This window comes from Sinohyriopsis cumingii, chromosome 3 (genome assembly GCF_028554795.1).
Source record: "Sinohyriopsis cumingii isolate HCF-2022 chromosome 3, ASM2855479v2, whole genome shotgun sequence".
In the NCBI taxonomy this organism is placed as follows: domain Eukaryota; kingdom Metazoa; phylum Mollusca; class Bivalvia; order Unionida; family Unionidae; genus Sinohyriopsis; species Sinohyriopsis cumingii.
The window spans coordinates 121,136,680-121,158,824 of NC_142963.1; the positions used below are offsets into that span (position 1 = coordinate 121,136,680).

A 22,145-nucleotide genomic window follows, 5' to 3' on the forward strand; every position below is an offset into this window, starting at 1 on the left:
ATAACCTTTCAATATTCCTTTTCGTTTTAGCTGACACGTATTTATTTTTTCTAAGGACGAGCACGAAATAATTCTTATTACTAAAACACTTTTTAATTCCTGTTTCTTGAGGATACAACTAGATGATGATGATGATGATGATGATGATGATGATGATGATGATAATGATGATGGTTACAATAAGGACTGGTTTGATTAATTTCGTTCGAGTTAAGATGGCTGCTATTACCGCACATAGTGGAAATGCTGACATCACATGCAGACATGCAGAAAGATGTTTTACGCAATGAATAGTAGATATGGACCAAAACTTAGCCAACGGGATTAATTTATCTCTTTACTAACATCAATATATTCTGTATCACATGGATGGAACACCTCTCTGAATATCGGCACGCCCTGATCCTGACATATCGTATGTAAATGGTAATTTTTCTGCTTTGAATTTTTGACGGACTTTCATTAAAATTGTCGATTTAATATCTGTCTTGTTTATATTTTTCAGGTTAATGAGCAAAGTAAAATAGATCATTAAAAAACAAATGTTTACATGTTCTTCATCTATGGGGACGTCTAAAACTATGTTTAAAAGTATATTTGTTTGAGAAAGATCCGCTATACGGTACACATTCGAAATTTCAGGGACAATCTAAAACAGATAATATGTATTTCCAGTTATCAATTTTAGTACAATTTTAGACCAGTCAAAAGAAGGAAATCCCATGCAGATGCAAACATCCATTCTCCATTCACTTGTCTTGGTCGGTGTGTCGTTTTTATGGTGGCATTTAGGAATATGTTTAAAGTATGTCAGGAGCAATTAAATACTGGCAAAGGTATTACATCTAATACAGAAATGTGTGAAAGCATCACTCCGTAACGGAAGTTTCAATGCTTATAGGATTCTATCGAAGGGAAGCAAATATGGCCACAGTCTGACCTTGTCTTCATTATATACAGTGTACGATTCAGACAAAAACTAAAACATCCAATGTCAAGTTCACGTACGCCCACTAGTAGGGTCTGATTGCAGATGATTAGACCATATAGATGTGAAAATTGTTACCATGCCAACCTGTTAACCTGATTTTGTTTCTACTTTCCTGTGATAATTTTGTGCGTTTTTAGGGGAAAAAATTAGGATATAACATTTAATCTGCCTATGTAAAGTATATGTTGATATGGTCATGTAGGGGCATTTACTTATCTTACATTAAATATTAAACGTTTAATACTCGTATAGTTTAACCAAAGTCTGTTTAGTTCTGATTGTTGAATGCTTCGCAACATAACTATCATCAAGAATGTTGCCGACGAAAATGTTTGATCGCTATGGACTTTTACAAGGGTGGCTAGGTACCATTTTTAAAAATACAAAAATGCTACATAGCTTTCATTGTGACGAAACAGCGAGCGACATTCAGTCTGTAGAAACAACACTCAACATCGTTCAACTTATATTTTGCATAGAATTGTACTTATCTACAGCAGAACTCGTATAGTATTCACGTTTTAGTGTTTTATCATGTTTTCGTTTGTGAAATTGTCTTTTGTGGCTTTGTGCCATTGAAAAAGAAATCGGTAGATTTTTCGAAAGTGCTTGGGATGGTTTAGTACCAGTTTGGAAACTGTTGTTTGTCGGTTTTTCTGTCACAGATTTTCAGACAAGTACTGTTTCATTTTTACACGTGATTGGAATTTGAAGACTCTTTTGTCAGAACCCTTGTTAGTACGATAAAGCAAACACAATTTGTGGTCGACCAACGAAATACGGTATGAATACTTGTATGCACATGTAGATGGTTAGATTTTCTTGTCACTACAAGCATTTAATATTTTATATACAGTTTTAGCATTTTTTAAATAAAATTCTTGTTAAAGTTAGTTTTGTTAGACGTTTTGCAGCCACTTTAGTGATATGTATATTTATACAGGCAGCCGTAAGCTGATCTCCTAAAGTTATAATCAATTATAAATTGCTCAGTAACGTTCAATGATGGGGATACAAATTGTAAACAAAAACAAACCAGCACCACCACCACCCCAAAAAATCACAACGACAATGGAACAATTAGTGTTCGAAGTCTTTAATAACTATACGATAAAGAGAGTTTTAACAATGTAACAATAACGAGAGCTTACACATCTGTTTCCATTAACAACAACAAAAGAGGTTGGAATCGTATCACAATCACACGTCTGAAACATAATTTTCGATTTAAATTGACTTGTAATTGCTGCTTTAAAACCCAATTACACATGCAAATTCCTATTAACAATACCCCCACACCAAATTTTACTATTTTGTTTATTACAAAATGAAAGACTGCCATAAACTTGCACATTTCCCGTATATACTTTTAAGGTAGCAAGCAAGTATTCAAAATATCAGCACATAACGATTATCAGTGGGACAAAAAAATAAATCAGTACCATAGGTAAGTCTACAAAATTACCACCATACTGTCACACCTATCTTAAGGTCACCTGCATTATAAAAAAAAAACCTGTCCTTAACAACAGCCATTTGTAAAGGGCCATTAGACAATATTGTTGATGAAATGAATTTTCAGTAATTAGCGGTCTCATCAAGATCTGCGCGTATTACTTTATTTGATATTTCTCTTCTGCATGAATCGACACCCATGTATATGTGGCAGCACTACCTGTTCATTAAAACTCAAATCATCTTTCAAACATAATGAAAGACAACTCATTTGTACTTATGTTAGCAAGATACCAAGAAAATTAATATTATCTTGATAAGGATTTTAAAGCCATGTCTTTAAATAAACCAAACCAAAACTAAACCTCAACATATCACTGCGTAATGAACCGAGAGTATATGCTATTTGTATTTACATCTTCCTTAATTCCTATTATTTGTTGATAATAGGGATTCGGTTTTGGCAAGATATTTCTCAAACCGAGTAATTAGTCAATTTCTAGCAGAAAACATCATAAATTAGATTATACATGAGACTTTATTACAGCATGAATTATTTTGTACAATCCTCGTATTTTGTGTTTGTGTTATTTTTTGTATTGTATGGCGTTATGTACTTGCATTCCGCTTGGAAGGGCTTACTAATAAGTCATGCAACAAGGAAACCATGCAAGTGCGAAATTATAGTTTCATAATGTCTGGTCATTCGGTGATTAGATCGAAATTATTTGCAGTATTCGCAGACTCATGCAAGAATTTGATTCGCTCCGTATGAGACCCCTTGACTGTAACAATAATATTGTGACCTTTTAAATGTGCGCACTGATGCTACCTTTATTTTTGTTTATAGAAGTTGTGGTTTTGGTCTTGTTTATTCTTGATATGATTTTCCTACACAGAAAATTAGCACTACAAATATTTATTTTGCAATAGCAATGTTGAGGAAAACTAAGCAACTATGTGAATAAACACTAAAACCAGAGCATCGCTGTTCAAAATGCCTAAAAGTCATGGAAATTGCATCCGCATTTCTCATGAATTTTGCATATCTTCACATAGCGTATTCATGTTTCGATAGCTACTCTAAGTGTTTACCTAGCTCTACGAATCTTTAGCACAAAAATGCCACTGGCAAGAAAGTACACTGAGGTGACCAGAAATAAAATTATATAACCAAGCCCTATCTCACACTTCACGCTCTCGAAGAAGTCTAATATAAGACCGCCGACAGGAGTTGCAAGTGCGTTGGGTAGAATCAAAGCCTGATGCCACACGGCGATGTCTTTAGCCTTTTCTTTCTCTTCTGGAAGGACGTCCATCACTAAAGCAAAGTCAACTGATTGGAAAGACCCGAATCCAATACCTAAACAGCACAATAATAATATATATATATATATATATATATATATATATATATATATATATATATATATATATATATATATACACGCACACATAGACAAACTGGTAACGACAAAAATGTATTGCAGATTATCCCATCATTTCGAGCTAAATATACGAGTCACATCCACAAAACAAGCACTAAACACATAAAATCAGCCATGAGAAATTCTTTACTGCCTCATACTTGAATGAAGAGGGGCGGGCTGCACTCTTCAAACAAGAGACAAAAGAATTAGATGGTCTTAAAACGGGTGAACTATTTGGCCTCTGCGTCGTTTGTTTTGCAATCATGTGTAGAACACCCTGATGTGCAGTGGTTCCCAACCGATTATGGCCGCGATCCTAAAAAAAAAAATCTGATCCTCACGACCTGTTTCCACATTTTGATAAGTTTTGCAACCCTCAGAACATTCTGGTGACCATCCACAACGTCATCGTGGCCCTTATTTGTGTCGCGACTAGGGGGCTAGGAACCACTGTCTTACACATTACCTGACTGCAACTCTGGGTTTACGTTTTTGACAGCTGTGTGTTCGTTGTACACAAGTTGAAACGGTAGTTTACTATTCATGAATTTTAGTACTGGGCTGGTCAATTGCTAAAAGACTTTTCAATGTTGCGCTAAATTATAACTGATTTGTGGAGGGTTAGCATCCACTGGCTCACATGAATTGCATTCTTCTAGGTGTGTATCTTGTTGGAGTAATCATCAGTGTTAGCACTAAATGATAAAGCAGAGTGGTTATGAATATATTTATTGATTCTTTTTAAACAGCAAAATCTGAAAATCAAGCTAAACCTTTCTTCTCACGCTCACATTTAAATTATATAGACATTTCATAAAAAATATTTTAGATATTCTACTTATTTCGTCTGCACCCCCTTCCAATTGACACCGTCACGCAGAGATTACAGCTACTTTAATAAACAGTTAGATCAGGAACATTCAAGATATAATATGCAATAGAAGTATATATATATATATATATATATATATATATATATATATATATATATATATATATATATATATATATGTGTGTGTGTGTGTGTGTGTAATATATATAGCATGAAGATTCAGCATGCAGGCACCACATATAATGTGTTCATACTTAAGTGAATATAAAAGAAAACACTTTCGGAAGATCGAAAGTTACAAATAATATGATGCCTAACAAGAACTGTTCTGACATGAAACATTAAACAGGTAATTTTGGCAGATAAAATCAGTCATTGTCGTCAAGACCGTAATATGTGCATAACACTTACCGAATAGAAATGCCATACCGACGGCAAAGTAGTAAGCTAAATGACCTTCAATAAAGGTCAATGCCGTTATGCTGCCTGACATCAGTAATGCTGGAAAATAATACATGTATGAATTTCATTATCGATGTACAGGAGAAGAGAGTCAAAGAACAAAAATTAAAACGTATATTTTGAGCCAGATTGAATTGTTATTTCTTCATATGGATTTAAATAATAATAGACTTTATTTAGTATCGACTGATTGTTGAGCCCAAGGTTCACCTAACACAGGTTCGAGATGTATACAACGTAAAGTTTTTACATCCTGTACGATCGAATACACGAACTGCAAAATATGTTTCATTATAGAATGAAGGCAACCAAATGCACAAAATTTGTCAAAACCAAAATGATTACGTCTGACGGACAAAGAGAGCTTGTTTTTATAGTTTTAAATGGGCTTTAATAATTCTATACCTTTGTATTGCACGTTAACACAAAGAGAATAGAATCAGCTCAACCACAGAGTTTAAGCTCTCATACTGTTGGAAGTGCCGACATGTTGTCAAGTGGTTTTTCCATGCAGGGGTTGTGCTGCTCCAACCTCCCAGCTGACATGTGGTCAATAACTATTTCAGTACTTTGTATTTAACATTTACTTAATTTCGTTAAAAAAAATCTCTTTTTTTATTAAATGACCTTTCATTTAGAATTACAGAAAAAGACGACAGTAGCAAGATGGTTCAAGAGAGATCACCCATGCCAGGTAATGTCAACTTCTGGCCGTCTTTCATGGATGTCAAACATTTACATTAAGAATGACCCGAACTACGGAGGATGAATGGAGCGTATTAAGATAGATAATTGTTTCAGCGGGCAATTTTTCAACATCTTATTAAATCAAAACCCAATATTATTTTTTTTAATCAGGCATTGAGTTAATTTAAGAGAGCAAAGAGTGTTATGCATTTTCAGCGCCTTTTTTCTTCTTCTAAATCCTTTCTTACTATACTCTCATATTTGAATCTTCTGCGGAATGTCTGTAATGTGTTGTAATTATCTTTGCATTTTAGAGCAGAAGGATTCGGTTCTTTGATGATTTTGATTGCGTTGAATGTTGCAACAAAACCTGCATAAACAATACCTACTGAAGCTATCTTAGGATCCAAGACTAATAAAGCCGTGTTCAAACTGTCAGCTACGGTCATTTAAAGTCCTTGAAAATTGTAATGTAGAGGGTGGCTGACCACATGCCCATCTACTCTGTCCTAGAGTTTAGAAACGATACATAAATAATAATTGTATATGCCCCAAAGTAAAAAATGTTTCGTATGTGTCCACATATTTATTGAACAGGTTCGAAAAGTCAACAATGTATTTCCCTTTCAGGTATTTATTCCGCTGCATTAAATTTATATACGTTTTAATGACATTTAACCTGACATTTACTCTCATCATTTAAACGCTGACCATTAGACATTGACCTACTTTGCACGACCTGTACCTTCCCAGTTCCTTTCCGCTTTACCTCGGCTGCTTCATTTAGCGCTTACGTAACAACTTTATTTTTTTCTTTCTCTTTTTGTTTTGAAGCTGATCATGGAGTGCTTTTCATCTGGATTTTACAGTTTAATATGTTGAGGTGGTACTGAGTAATATACAAAATATATTTAGAGGTATACATTGTTTCGACCAGTACACCTTTGTTCTATGCCTCCAACTATTATACAGATTTTCTCCAGTCAGTTATTATTATTATTATTATTATTATTATTATCATTATTATTATAATTTAAATGTATATGAAGATTGATTTCACTACTTGGTTGTTCACTATGTATAAACAATATTTATTTAATTTCTAAACAATATGCTTTCAAAAAATATTTTAATATTAATAAAGCTGGCAGTTTTTTTCTATAAAAAACAACAAAATTTATGGTGATTGTTAAGTGTTTATGCTCGAATAAACATTACACAGAAAGATGAAAACAACAAGCTTTTTAAAATTTAACAAATAATGTATTTCCCTGGAAAAATTCTGTAAAAATGAGAGAAATAAAAGAACTTACGGTTTCAAGAATCAAATCTAAAAAGAACCCAAGAATAATCCACGAATTAAATCGCAAAAGTCCTAATAATAAAATGTTCTACTGAACTTAAGTTCGAATCCTGCTGGAAAATCCAAGATGGATGATGATGACGTATGATGTAGTCAGTACTGTGCTTATCTACAGTTCCTTGTAGAAATACAAATAATGGCCCTCCGGTGTTGGAAATCCAAATTAAATTTGTAAGCAATTTCTTTCCAGAATTTCTGTGTCAGCACTCCTCAAAATATTTCCAGAGAATAAAGAATTAATCCTTTTGAAATCCAAATGATCTGAACATAATTAACTTAAAAATCTGGCAACAACAATAACAAAAACTTGATACCAAGTGTAAAAGCCCAAAACCTGAGAAATCTCTCTATAGACATCTCTATTAAAACTAACAAATGCGTAGTTGTGGAAAAACCAGAAATGCGAAATCAAAGCGGGGGGGTGGGGGTGGGGGGTGGGGGTCACGTGATGGTGTTTATGTCACATACACAGAATATGGCCTTGATTAGACCAATGATTTTATTCCCAGAATCAAAATTTTAAAAAAGCAATTACTTCTTAAATCACGTCGTCCCATCATGACAGGCCAACACCTGGTGTTTATGAAAGAATGATTAAGGTCAACCAATTTTCTGGAAAAATATCATCTCCAGCGAATAAATTTACATTACAATAGCATGTAAGAAACAAAAATGTTTAAAACTGACAAACAAACAATTAAATTAAAATAAATATATATTAAATCAGATAAACGTAACAGTGATCCAGGTGATCGACTATAGAATAAAATGGCGAATAGTCAAATAATGAGTCAGGTTTAGCAACAATTAAAATGGCAGTGAACTAGCCTTTCAAATAAAACATTGCAAAACTAATGTAAGTTAGCCAACTTTTTGGAAAAATGAAAAGGTTGTACTTATATGTGTACTTTTTCAACAAACATTTTGGTGAGGAATATTTTTATTTACATTTAAAAATAGATTGAGGTGGTTAGTGTTCTGTCTTACTTACCTGCAGCAATAACGAAGGGTTTTCGTCTCCCACATCTGTCGGAGATGAACCCAACCAATATGGAACTGCGGATAATATTATCATTTGATTGGTGTCAGGAAAATGGCTTTAGGCATGAAATCCTTGATTTTAGGATCCATTCGTGAGTCTAAATAACCGTACACGAGACGATATTTATTATTACTGCTATGCCTTTCAGTAGTGCCATACCTTTATTATTTAAGGTATTTCAATCTCACTATATTTAATAATAATAATAATAATAATAATAACATTATTATTATTATTATTATTATTATTATTATTATTATTATTATTATATAATATTATTATTATTGTTATGATTATTATTACTAGTGTTGTTGTTGTTGTTGTTGTAATAGTATTTTCTACGATTTATTTAAATTCCAAGAAATCAGTTTTGTTCTCAGATCTATTTCATGTATTTTTCTTGTCATCAAGTAATGTATTGATACAGCTAATATCAAGGAAATAAAATATCCTGATATATTTAAGACAACACTTAGGAGTATATAGTTAATTATTATTTTCTTAAAAAACTTCATCAAAATAAGTTTCCACCGCATGTCCGCAAAGTTATAAGATTCGAATCCTTTTCAACACTTTCAGTAAATATAATCAGCATGCAAAATTTATTTTAAATACCTCATCGCTGCGGCGAACAGAAGAGGAAGAAGCATGACCGCAACGGATGTTGCGGCTGTCCAGCAATTAGGCAGGTATATCATATCGTTCAGCCAATACTCCAAAAATCTATAAATATTAAACATTTTCTATATTTTCTCATCAAATAAATACTTTAGAGAGTGTTTAAACAACAGAAATGTAAAATTACAAAAAATATATGATATACTATTTGCGTCTATACTACGAGCTTAAAAGGTATTGACTTTTCTTACTTGCTGGAAAAAAAAGATTGAAATATCGATTCCAATTAAACAAACACGAATGAACTCGCAAAATGAACTTGGTTCCTTTGCCATGTGAAAATAATCTTTGCTCACTGCAATCAGTTCTGTATTGAAAACGACTTCGATAAAAGTCGGTTTTGAAATACGAGGTGAAAAAAAGTTATTGATAACCATACTTTCAAAAGTTAAAATGCACATATCTATATTAAATTATTTAAGACAGACTGAAGAGCATTTTTATTTATATTTTTCAATAAGAAAAAGTTTATTCAAAGTTTATCATGTAATAAATTAATTGCACTTTGAACAGAACAGAACGTCATGACCGTCCTTAACCCCACACACCCTTCGCCTACGACTCAATGTACATAAGGTTCAAGACGTTACAATATTGGGCTCAAATTATATAGGGTTGAAGACGGTTACAGTGTTCCATACATCCTGGTAAACCAACATGCAACTAACAGCATAACGTCTCAAAGACAGAAACGTTATTAATATCACAAAACAGCTCGCATAAGATGGTCTTTAAATGTCCTGCTACTAACCCTGTCACCGTTGACACGCCTTGCTGCATCAAGAACCTAGTGATGAAAACCCATCTGAAATCATGCTCTAGAAAGGAACGGAAACTTGTATTTACATGCATGGATATAGATAAACAGACATACATACATATAGACAGGCAGCAAAATGGATACAATTTTTATGTGGAAATAAAGCAAATCGATGTCAGAAAATAATTAATGCATACTGGAATGAGAGATACGAGGAAAACAGACAAACAGTGTCACACATTTTGTTCTTAATGCCCTGAATTCACCTCTTTACAGATTTTGGCAAAATATAATTATACAATTATAAGCAGAAGTAGTAAGAATATACGTCTATTTGTTTTCTTTTGAGGGAGAGAGAGACAGAGAGGGACAGAGATTTATCATTGCCTATACAAATAACAATTGCAGGGATTTAAAAGATTAAATAAAGTGGGAAGAAAGAAAGTATGTGTGAATTATGTTTCGGTACAATAATAACTTAGCACGACACTCCTTATGATACTGTTATAATGATCGAGTTCTCCAGACACAACCAAATCTACAGAAATATATTTATGTATGATATCGATTGCATTTGAAAGGTTTCATCTTTGAAACGCTTAGAAGCGCTGTGTTTTCTACTAAATAATAACAGCCGTTTAACTGGTTGTTTAAAATACCCGAAGACTTCCACTTGTAACTGTAATCATAACAATTATATTAACAATTATATATATATTACTATGATGTTGTTGTCTAGTCATTGGAAATTACTGGACATTATAAATAGGTCCACATAATTCAACCTAAAACTGCTTCGATTTTAGGCAGACAACAGTGGCAATCTGTAAAATGCACTGATGAGTATACTTTTAGCTTCTTCTTTTGCTATTGGCTGTCCGCATTCATACATAAATATGGTCACCTTTGAAAGTACAGTTATCTACTACTGATCTGCAGCTTTCCCTTGTCACATATTAGACCTTTTCACGCATACTCATTCACCCAATACACGTGCTGATATTTAAGACAAACCACACAATATTATTATAGTCAGGTTAATCTGTTTGTTTGTGTGTTTCTCTCTCTCTCTCTCTCTCTCTCTGTGTGTGTGTGAGTGTGTGTGTGTGTGTTTAATTTGTAGATGCTAGTGAATATTGGTTTAATATGAACCAGTTTTAGTATTTTTGTTTCAATTCAAACAAATAGTATACAGTACTAAAGCGTAACAAGAGCAATAATTTGAATATCAGACAAAAGTTTATAAAGGACAGAGAAAAAAACTGGTGGATACCTGTATCAGCACAAAAAGTACATGATACAACGTTGATTTGACCAAAGGAAAACTAGAAGTTCTGTATTCGCAGCTTCACCTAGATATAATCAAACAGACATACATGCATACATAAATTATGCAGTCGTATCTATTTTCCTTTTTAAAAATCGCTAAGTTAGCATTAAAAGTTCATGATTATTAGATTATCTTACCCTTTAAAGGTTGCCAAAATCCACAAAACAGCATCACACAACCTACAAAAGAGTTGCCTAGGCAGTTTAAGATTCATGGTGCAAACAAGAGAGGAACTTAAACAATAAATTGATATTGTTTATTAAAAAATACAAATAAATGAAAATGTTATATTTTCTAAAAGTTCAAAAATTTGGCCTGCAATGCAGATACTGATCATTGGATTTGTAGTCATAAGGCAATACGGATATGAAATATATATATATATATATATATATATATATATATATATATATATATATATATATATATATATATATATATATATTAATGGCAAACTGTATCGCCAGTATTGTAGAGCAAATACGCATTTTTGTGTAGTAATTTTTGTTTTCATCCTTCGTTAATTGCGATAGCGCATTTCCAATGGTAGGAGAGCAAGTGCTACGATTGTAATAAAGTTTGATAAAACAGACGATGTTATCGAAAGTTAGCTATTTAAGAAAAAGCTAATGACATTTATTTACGTCTTGTGTGACGATCTCCGTATCGTGATGCATACTAAGAAATCCCTGGACAAATGTACAATATAAACTAATTACATAACAAACAGCTCTCCCCATCCGCTGCCACATCTGTCTCAAGGTCGTGTGTATATGTACTTTGTACTCTGAAAGGCTGGTATAAAAATTATATGGTACGTGTGTGTCATAATGTTTGTGAGACATATGGTCGGGCAGACAGACATATATCTTAAGTTAATTCGACCGTTTATACAGTAGGAAAAATGTGTAATAGTTCTCACTAACCAAATATAAAAATTAGACAACTGGGGATTTCTAGCAACTGGTGCAAACATAGTTTTCTAAACATTGTCATAAACGTTTATCCTGTCACAAATCTGGCATCATCAGTGTGATATGCATCTTCTTCCATTTCATCGAGAGTGCTTTCAGATGTTTTAGATGGTGTTGTTGATGACGATGCAGATAATGATGATGATGATTATTAATTCAACTTACAAAATGGACGAACGACTAACATAGCAGCATCTTACTTAGGTTTGTCTTAATAAAAAGATAGTTCCACAAAAATAAATTTCTAAAACTACTTCGGTATATATGTACTTCTGAAAAGGATTATTTAGTCGTTTCCATTGAGAACATCAGCATGTGTGTGTGTGTGTTTGTATGTTTGTGTGTGTTTGTGTGTGTTGGGAGACTGGTTTACGTAACTGTAGTGTCACTATGTCACATTTTTGCATGAGTATGGTAATTTTAGTGTGCCCAAGTACTATATATATATATATATATATATAAAGCGAAAAACAGACAGAGTAAAACTCGAATATTGGGCATCACTCAAATGACCTGCATTGTCCCGGTATTAAACATTTCTTAAGACTGCGACGATAAAACAAAAACTCGAAACATATGAAAACCTGACTCAAAAATTTGGTCCTTCCACCTTCCTTTGGAGTATGCACAGCCTTCGAGCTCTTGTACAGACTAATAAAATATGTACATGTACAGAAGAAAGCAGTTTCAAAACCATCTACCAAAGTATTGCAACCAGCTACTATCGAATGATGTAATCTGTGATAATGTTCTTACCTATCGGTTCAACGTTCGGTTTTCCAGGTGTCTCAGCAATGGTGCAGACAGTGATTAGTAGAGTAATGATAACAGTAGCTATCGATATGGCATATGATCCCAGGACGCCTACTTGCTGGAAATGACAGAAAGGGTTATTTTCACGTAAAAGTTAATCAACGCGGATATTTGTTATCTCTTTTAACAATACAACATTTTCGGTCAAAGTTTTGTTTATACTAAATTACTTATTTATATGGTTTAGAAATTAGGACAATACATTATCCAGTCATGCTCATTATTTTCTTCAAAATAACTAATCTGATAAAAATCACAGTAAAATGTCACTTTTCGGATGGAGATGATGTTTCGGCGGTTAAACGATCTTTGCGACAATAAATAACCAACACTATTGTCTGCAGATTCTCAAATACATGACTGTTATACCAGTCTAACACTGTAATAAATAGTATGTTACCACTCTAACGCTGTGTTAAATAATGTTACACATGTCTAACTGTAAAAATAGTGGCTACATCAAATGCACAAGCTCAGAAAACAAATCATTTGACAATTAACAGAATGCATAAAACATGTACACGTACACCAGTCTTGACATACTGATCTGTCACTGCTTCTCAAAATATGCCACGAAACTTTGAGGGTTTTTGGGATTTAAAAAGAAAATTAAGCATAGAAAGCAAGCGATATTGTAAACTAGAAGAAATGCTACTCAATTAATTACTCACATAAATATACCGGCGCCTCCCTTGCATACCACCCCTACCCCTTTATGGAGATGTATATATAGTAAAATAAGCACACAAATCATATGGACATAGAGTGAGCACAATAGTTGGTCAGCATGGATATCTGCTGATGATGACCATAATAAGTACTAAGTTTCAGAGTAATACACCAGAAAACTGCAAGAGTAGTTTCCATAATATTCTCTTATTCTTTGAACCCACATCCAAGTATATATAAAAAAACAGGACAACGAGTGATACAGAAACCATGGCAGCCTAAAGACTGGTCAACATGTGCCTCTTTTGATGAAAACCATAATATGTACTAAGATTCAGATCAACACACACACACACACCAGAACAAACTCTGCAAGAAACTGCCCAACTTGTTGGAATAACGAGACTGCCTCGTATACTACATTTAGCTACAAAACATAAAGGGGAATGACTCAAGCAGAAAGTCCGATAATGCATTCAGCTACAATAAAAAAGACCAATAACTCGAGCAAAAATATCAGGAGTGAAGTGATTTGTTGACTTGCGCATAATAAGGTATGACTATACTATTTACAAAGTTTCATGGCAATCTTTCAAACGCAGCAAGACGAGCTGCTCTTGCTAGTGCCAGACGGACGCGTGGAAGGAAAGACGGACAGCTGGACACGACAACTGGCAAAACCTTTCTCGATATAAATGTATAATTCAAATGAAGTAGTTATTTTAGATATGATTGGGTGTACCTACGGTAAAAGTTGTCCCCACAGCGGCTCCACTGACGTTACCAAGTAGAATCATAGCTGCCATTACACCAGAATTCAAACCTGGATGAAAATATAAATGACATAGCGTATTTAATATCTTGCTAACTCTTGCTAGCTAGTTGTCAATGTGTCTTCATAGCTAGATGGGTAGTGAACATAACTTCAGTTGATGCTTTGTAAGCATATTTTATGTACAAAATTCTCTATGTATATATGCAGTCATATTTCATGTAACGCCATCCAATCTGAAACGGAAGTTTTAGAGATAGAAAGTTTCACATGAAAACAAACAGAAAACCAGAATTTTTTTTTTATCCTAAAGGCAGCCAACCTAATGTTTACAGCATGTTTTAATTAATAGGGTTGCAAGTATGTATTGAGTATGAAGAATTATTTTTTGTATTGGAACTTAAACTTTTTGATAGCAATCAACTGTTAATTCACATTTCTTAAGTCAAGCCATTTGTATTAGGGTTTGTTACAGGTTATGTCATTCCAATTGTCTACTTCCTCCATGTTCCCAGAATACTTGCTATTTATTCAAGCACCATTCACATATGTTTCATTCAGCAAATGACCTCTTTCAGAGGCATAAAAACGTTCACAAAATTAATAAAATAAAATGCAGATAAACGAATTTCCTTGATGAATTGTAATCACTTTAGTGACGCGCTGATATAGCTTTCTTCAGAATTATAAACATTTTAAAGAAAAGCCTCTATGTTCCTCGTAGTTAATATGCATACACATAATTTTACCGAATTTACATTATATAAACACCATACGTTTTCAACAAGAAGATAAAAAGACTTGCCTCTTTGCGTAGGATGGGATTTATCGGCAATTAGAGCGTTGTACGGAACAGCGATGGAGGCGAAAGCAGTCGTCACAATCAGATAAAAAATGATGTACATAGCTATAAAAGAAGATAATTAATAAGATAAAATGTTATCAAATCGACAGGGTTTGATCGTATTTGACAGTTTCAAATTAAATGCATACAAAATTGAAATAAAAGAAGATAATCAATATGATACAATGTTATCAAATCGGCAGGTTTTGATTGTATTTGGCAGTTTCAAATTCAATGCATACAAAATTTCATTTCAACTCTACCGGCATATACTAATGAATTATGGAATTGCTTGAATTAAATGTCGTTTGAATTTTATATGCATACAATAAATAGCCAACTATTTGTGTAAGGAAGTTTATTCAACGAGAGCACATTTGGGGTAGCTGACATACACATATTGGTGTTAAGACTCTATTGTCTTAAACTATGTAACAGAAAGATACAAAACCAACAAGTTGAATAGAATCAATAAATAATTGAATATAATATAAATTAAAAGTTCGAAAGACACGTCCAGTATTACTAATTAAATCCTAAATAATCCTAAATGTTTTAAAAGGTATCAATCGTTCCGAATCAATTACAATAGTCTTGAAGGTCTTGATGTATGACAATGATGCAATCCAGTATGTCTTTGAATGAGTCCTCAGTAATCACAGAGTAATGTTTAAATTCCAATGAATGATTTGAATAAACAATACCTCTCAAATTATATCCGAACACAACTACAAACTCCGGTCGTAGATTCCCAAAGATTGATATGAAACAGGAATGAAGAATTTGTTTACAAAACCTATATATACTAATTTCACTTGACCTAGGACACGATAGAACTTTCTAGGGGAAAACCCAATCCTTGAACAAAACGTTTAGTAAACATCCAAAAGCATGACAAACCTCAGGTAGATCAAAACGGTACGCTCCACCAAGAGCAAAGATCATTCACACACTATAAATTATATAAACATAACATTGGTGTAGAGAGTAATGCACATGTGACTCAAGGATGAAAAATTAGATTAGAGTGGCATACATTACATGGATGGGTTACACTCCTAGATATGCATCTAATACCAATTTTCATGAGTGTAGGTGAAATAGGGTCCAAGTAAGGGTTTAGCTAACAGATAGCTGGAAATACAGCAGTCACTCAAGCTTAAAATTACGTCAAATTGACATTGTTTTAGTATGGCTGATAGACCACCTCCCCCAACTGAGATGACTCCATGTTGCAAGTGAAGTTCCAAAACCAAATGAAAAACAGAAAACAGAAAAACACTCAAACTTGAAATTTAGATTGCTCACTTGTTATGCATATACGCGCACTTTGCTGTGTGTGTGAAATAGGGTTTACGATTTTTTTTTATATAGAAAGACAAGCACATAAATAAACACTATGAAGATTACTTAATAAAATTCCCATGCCTTCAAAGTGACATTTTGGGGCAATAGTGACATGAAGTTCCCATACATCCACTATGACAATTTCGGGTAATAGTGACATGAAGTTCCAATGCCTCCACAATGACATTTAAGTTAATAGTGACATGAAGTTCCCGTGCCTCCACAATGACATTCTAGAGTAATAGTGACATTAAGTTCCTATGCCTCTACTATGAGATTCTAGGGTAATAGTGACATGACGTTACTATGTCTCCACTATGACATTTTCGGGTCATCGTAACATGATGTTCCAATGCCTCCACAGTGACACTGAGGTTAATAGTGACATGAAGTTCACATGCCTCCACAATAACATTCTAGGGTAATAGTGACATGAAGTTACTATGTCTCCACAATGACATTCTAGGGTAATAGTGACATGAAGTTCCCATGCCTCCACAATGACATTCTATGGTAATAGTGATATGAAGTTCCCATGCCTCCACAATGACATTCTATGGTAATACTGACATGAAGTTCCTATGCCTCCACAATGACATTTAGGTTAATAGTGACATGAAGTTCCCATGCCTCCACAATGACATTCTAGGGTAATAGTGACATGAAGTTACTATGTCTCCACTATGACACTTTCGGGTAATCGTGATATGAAGTTACTATGTCTCCACAATGACATTCTATGGTAATAGTGACATGAAGTTCCCATGCCTCCACAATGACATTCTATTGTAATACTGACATGAAGTTCCCATGCCTCCACAATGACATTCTATGGTAATACTGACATGAAGTTCCTATGCCTCCACAATGACATTTAGGTTAATAGTGACATGAAGTTCCCATGCCTCCACAATGACATTCTAGGGTAATAGTGACATGAAGTTACTATGTCTCCACTATGACACTTTCGGGTAATCGTGATATGAAGTTCCAATGCATCCACAATAACATTCTATGGTAATAGTGACATGACGTTATTATGCATCCACTATGACATTCTAGGGCAATAGTGACATGACGTTCCTATGCCTCCACAATGATATTTTATGGTAATAGTGACATGAAGTTACTATGTCTCCACTATGACACTTTCGGGTAATCGTGACATGAAGTTCCAATGCCTCCACAATGACATTCTATGGTAATAGTGACATGAAGTTCCCATGCATCCACAATTACATTTAGGTTAATAGTGACATGAAGTTCCCATGCCTCCACAATGACATTCTAGGGTAATAGTGACATGAAGTTACTACGTCTCCACTGTGACACTTTCGGGTAAACTGACATGAAGTTCCAATGCCTCCACAATGACATTCTAGGGTAATAGTGACATGAAGTTCCCATGCCTCCACAATGACATTCTATGGTAATAGTGACATGAAGTTCCTATGCCTTCACAATGACATTCTATGGTAATAGTGACATGAAGTTCCTATGCCTCCACAATGACATTTAGGTTAATAGTGACATGAAGTTCCCATGCCTCCACAATGACATTCTAGGGTAATAGTGACATGAAGTTACTATGTCTCCACTATGACACTTTCGGGTAATCGTGACATGAAGTTCCAATGCCTCCACAATGACATTCTATGGTAATAGTGACATGAAGTTCCTATGCCTCCACAATGACATTTAGATTAATAGTGACATGAAGTTCCCATGCCTCCACAATGACATTCTAGGGTAATAGTGACATGAAGTTCCCATGCCTCCACAATGACATTCTATGGTAATAGTGACATGAAGTTCCTATGCATCCACTATGACATTCTATGGTAATAGTGACATGAAGTTCCTATGCATCCACTATGACATTGTATTGTAATAGTGACATGAAGTTCCAATGCCTCCACAATGACATTCTATGGCAATAGTGACATGAAGTTACCATGCCTCCACAATGACATTCTATGGTAATAGTGACATGAAGTTCCTATGCCTCCACAATGACATTTAGGTTAATAGTGACATGAAGTTCCCATGCCTCCACAATGACATTCTAGGGTAATAGTGACATGAAGTTACTATGTCTCCACTATGACACTTTCGGGTAATCGTGACATGAAGTTCCAATGCCTCCACAGTGACATTCTATGGTAATAGTGACATGAAGTTTTTATGCATCCACTATGACATTCTAGGGCAATAGTGACATGAAGTTACTATGTCTCCACTATGATATTTTCGGGTCATCGTAACATGACGTTACTATGTCTCCGCTATGACACTTTCGGGTAATCGTGACATGAAGTTCCAATGCATCCACAATGCCACTGAGGTTAATAGTGACATGAAGTTCACATGCCTCCACAATAACATTCTAGGGTAATAGTGACATGAAGTTACTATGTCTCCACAATGACATTCTAGGGTAATAGTGACATGAAGTTCCCATGCCTCCACAATGACATTCTATTGTAATAGTGATATGAAGTTCCCATGCCTCCACAATGACATTCTATGGTAATAGTGACATGAAGTTCCCATGCCTCCACAATGACATTTAGGTTAATAGTGACATGAAGTTCCCATGCCTCCACAATGACATTCTAGGGTAATAGTGACATGAAGTTACTATGTCTCCACTATGACACTTTCGGGTAATCGTGATATGAAGTTCCAATGCATCCACAATGACATTCTATGGTAATAGTGACATGAAGTTATTATGCATCCACTATGACATTCTAGGGCAATAGTGACATGAAGTTCCTATGCCTCCACAATGACATTTTATGGTAATAGTGACATGAAGTTACTATGTCTCCACTATGACACTTTCGGGTAATCGTGAATGAAGTTCCAATGCCTCCACAATGACATTCTATGGTAATAGTGACATGAAGTTCCCATGCCTCCACAATGACATTCTAGGGTAATAGTGACATGAAGTTACTACGTCTCCGCTATGACACTTTCGGATAATCGTGACATGAAGTTCCAATGCATCCACAATGCCACTGAGGTTAATAGTGACATGAAGTTCACATGCCTCCACAATAACATTCTAGGGTAATAGTGACATGAAGTTACTATGTCTCCACAATGACATTCTAGGGTAATAGTGACATGAAGTTCCCATGCCTCCACAATGACATTCTATTGTAATAGTGATATGAAGTTCCTATGCCTCCACAATGACATTCTATGGTAATAGTGACATGAAGTTCCTATGCCTCCACAATGACATTTAGGTTAGTAGTGACATGAAGTTCCCATGCCTCCACAATGACATTCTAGGGTAATAGTGACATGAAGTTACTATGTCTCCACTATGACACTTTCGGGTAATCGTGATATGAAGTTCCAATGCATCCACAATGACATTCTATGGTAATAGTGACATGAAGTTATTATGCATCCACTATGACATTCTAAGGCAATAGTGACATGAAGTTCCTATGCCTCCACAATGACATTTTATGGTAATAGTGACATGAAGTTACTATGTCTCCACTATGACACTTTCGGGTAATCGTGACATGAAGTTCCAATGCCTCCACAATGACATTCTATGGTAATAGTGACATGAAGTTCCCATGCCTCCACAATGGCATTTAGGTTAATAGTGACATGAAGTTCCCATGCCTCCACAATGACATTCTAGGGTAATAGTGACATGAAGTTACTACGTCTCCACTGTGACACTTTCGGGTAAACTGACATGAAGTTCCCATGCCTCCACAATGACATTCTATTGTAATAGTGACATGAAGTTCCCATGCCTCCACAATGACATTCTATGGTAATACTGACATGAAGTTCCTATGCCTCCACAATGACATTTAGGTTAATAGTGACATGAAGTTCCCATGCCTCCACAATGACATTCTAGGGTAATAGTGACATGAAGTTACTATGTCTCCACTATGACACTTTCGGGTAATCGTGACATGAAGTTTCAATGCCTCCACAGTGACATTCTATGGTAATAGTGACATGAAGTTTTTATGCATCCACTATGACATTCTAGGGCAATAGTGACATGAAGTTACTATGTCTCCACTATGATATTTTCGGGTCATCGTAACATGATGTTACTATGTCTCCGCTATGACACTTTCGGGTAATCGTGACATGAAGTTCCAATGCCTCCACAATGACATTCTATGGTAATAGTGACATGAAGTTCCTATGCCTCCACAATGACATTTAGGTTAATAGTGACATGAAGTTCCCATGCCTCCACAATGACATGCTAGGGTAATAGTGACATGAAGTTACTATGTCTCCACTATGACACTTTCGGGTAATCGTGACATGAAGTACCAATGCCTCCACAGTGACATTCTATGGTAATAGTGACATGAAGTTTTTATGCATCCACTATGACATTCTAGGGCAATAGTGACATGAAGTTACTATGTCTCCACTATGATATTTTCGGGTCATCGTGACATGACGTTACTATGTCTCCACTATGACATTTTCGAGTCATCGTGACATGAAGTTCCCATGCCTTCACAAGACCATTGTAAGGTAATAGTGCTATGAAGTTCCCATGACTCCACATCGACACTTTTGGATTGAGAAAACATGGGTTTTAAAATAAATCATAGTTTAGACTATTATATTTATTCTTTAGCTGGGCATGACCTGTCATCGGCAAATGTTTGGTAAACACCTAAGTATTTCCTAAATATCACGGAGATGTATTAAGAAAAGTAAAGGTCCGATGACAGACCCTTAGACTACTCCAGCTTTAATGTGCACCAGGAAAAGTTACATTAATTAACTACGACACGTTTTCTATTGCAAAATTATTGTCAAGTCATAATGTAGAATCCTCAATAAATCCATATAAAAACAAGATATTTGTGTATGAAACCTACATGCCAAACCCGGTCGGTCGAATGCCTTAGACATATCGCAAACAATGCTAGTATCTGCAACAAAATCGAGACACTTTAATCTTTTATCCAATATTTCAATTACCTGATATACAGTAGAATAACCATTCAATAATGACTAATATTGAATGGGGGTCAGTTCTGAAACACGACAAATTCATCTTGTAATCCATACCTGGTATACCAAATAATTGTTTATGCCATTATTTGTCAGTGGAAAAGTCTAGCACCAACTAAGACGCTCTCTCTCTCTCTCTCTCTCTCTCTCTCTCTCTATATATATATATATATATATATATATATATATATATATATATATATATATATATATATATATATACATAACATACATACATACATAAGATTGTCAAGGCATCAAATTAATAAAACTTTCATGGTAAGGACTAGAATTTACACAAAACTTTGATAATTGAAACTAATAAGGATACTTATACGAAAATGTCAGCTCTGGTTACTTAAATCCTATAAAATATTCGTGCAAAGCTTGACTGTTCTATGTTACAACTATGATTCCCAGCGACTGCGTGTGGATTAAACATCTTAGTATTACATTATAGCATATATTAGTTTTATAAACTGAAGGTCAAATCTCCATTGATATTTGTTTACTTTAAAATGGGGTTGATGTTAAATATATGCCGTATGTCTCGAAATTGTAGCGGTGACCCATTTTATAGATACAGCGGTTCCAGAGTGAGACAGCAAAAATAAATCCCGTCCAATTTACCACCCTAAATATAATAAACTTTCTGGAGCACC

The 22,145-nt window shown here is 34.6% G+C and overlaps 1 protein-coding gene across 1 annotated transcript in view; it reads right to left on the reverse strand.

The window, feature by feature from the left end:
- Window positions 1-2,071: 2,071 nt before the first annotated feature.
- Window positions 2,072-22,145, reverse strand: part of LOC149803739 (uncharacterized) — a 58,586-nt gene continuing 38,512 nt past the window's right edge. The window contains exons 9-17 of the mRNA XM_089953494.1: window positions 15,064-15,165; window positions 14,233-14,309; window positions 12,761-12,875; window positions 11,168-11,209; window positions 9,692-9,758; window positions 8,878-8,985; window positions 8,212-8,276; window positions 5,120-5,209; window positions 2,072-3,809 (exon numbers count right to left, since the gene is read on the reverse strand). Coding sequence (XP_089809620.1) covers window positions 3,538-3,809; window positions 5,120-5,209; window positions 8,212-8,276; window positions 8,878-8,985; window positions 9,692-9,758; window positions 11,168-11,209; window positions 12,761-12,875; window positions 14,233-14,309; window positions 15,064-15,165 — 938 coding nt within the window. The 3' untranslated portion in view covers window positions 2,072-3,537. The remainder of the gene's footprint in view (window positions 3,810-5,119; window positions 5,210-8,211; window positions 8,277-8,877; window positions 8,986-9,691; window positions 9,759-11,167; window positions 11,210-12,760; window positions 12,876-14,232; window positions 14,310-15,063; window positions 15,166-22,145) is intronic.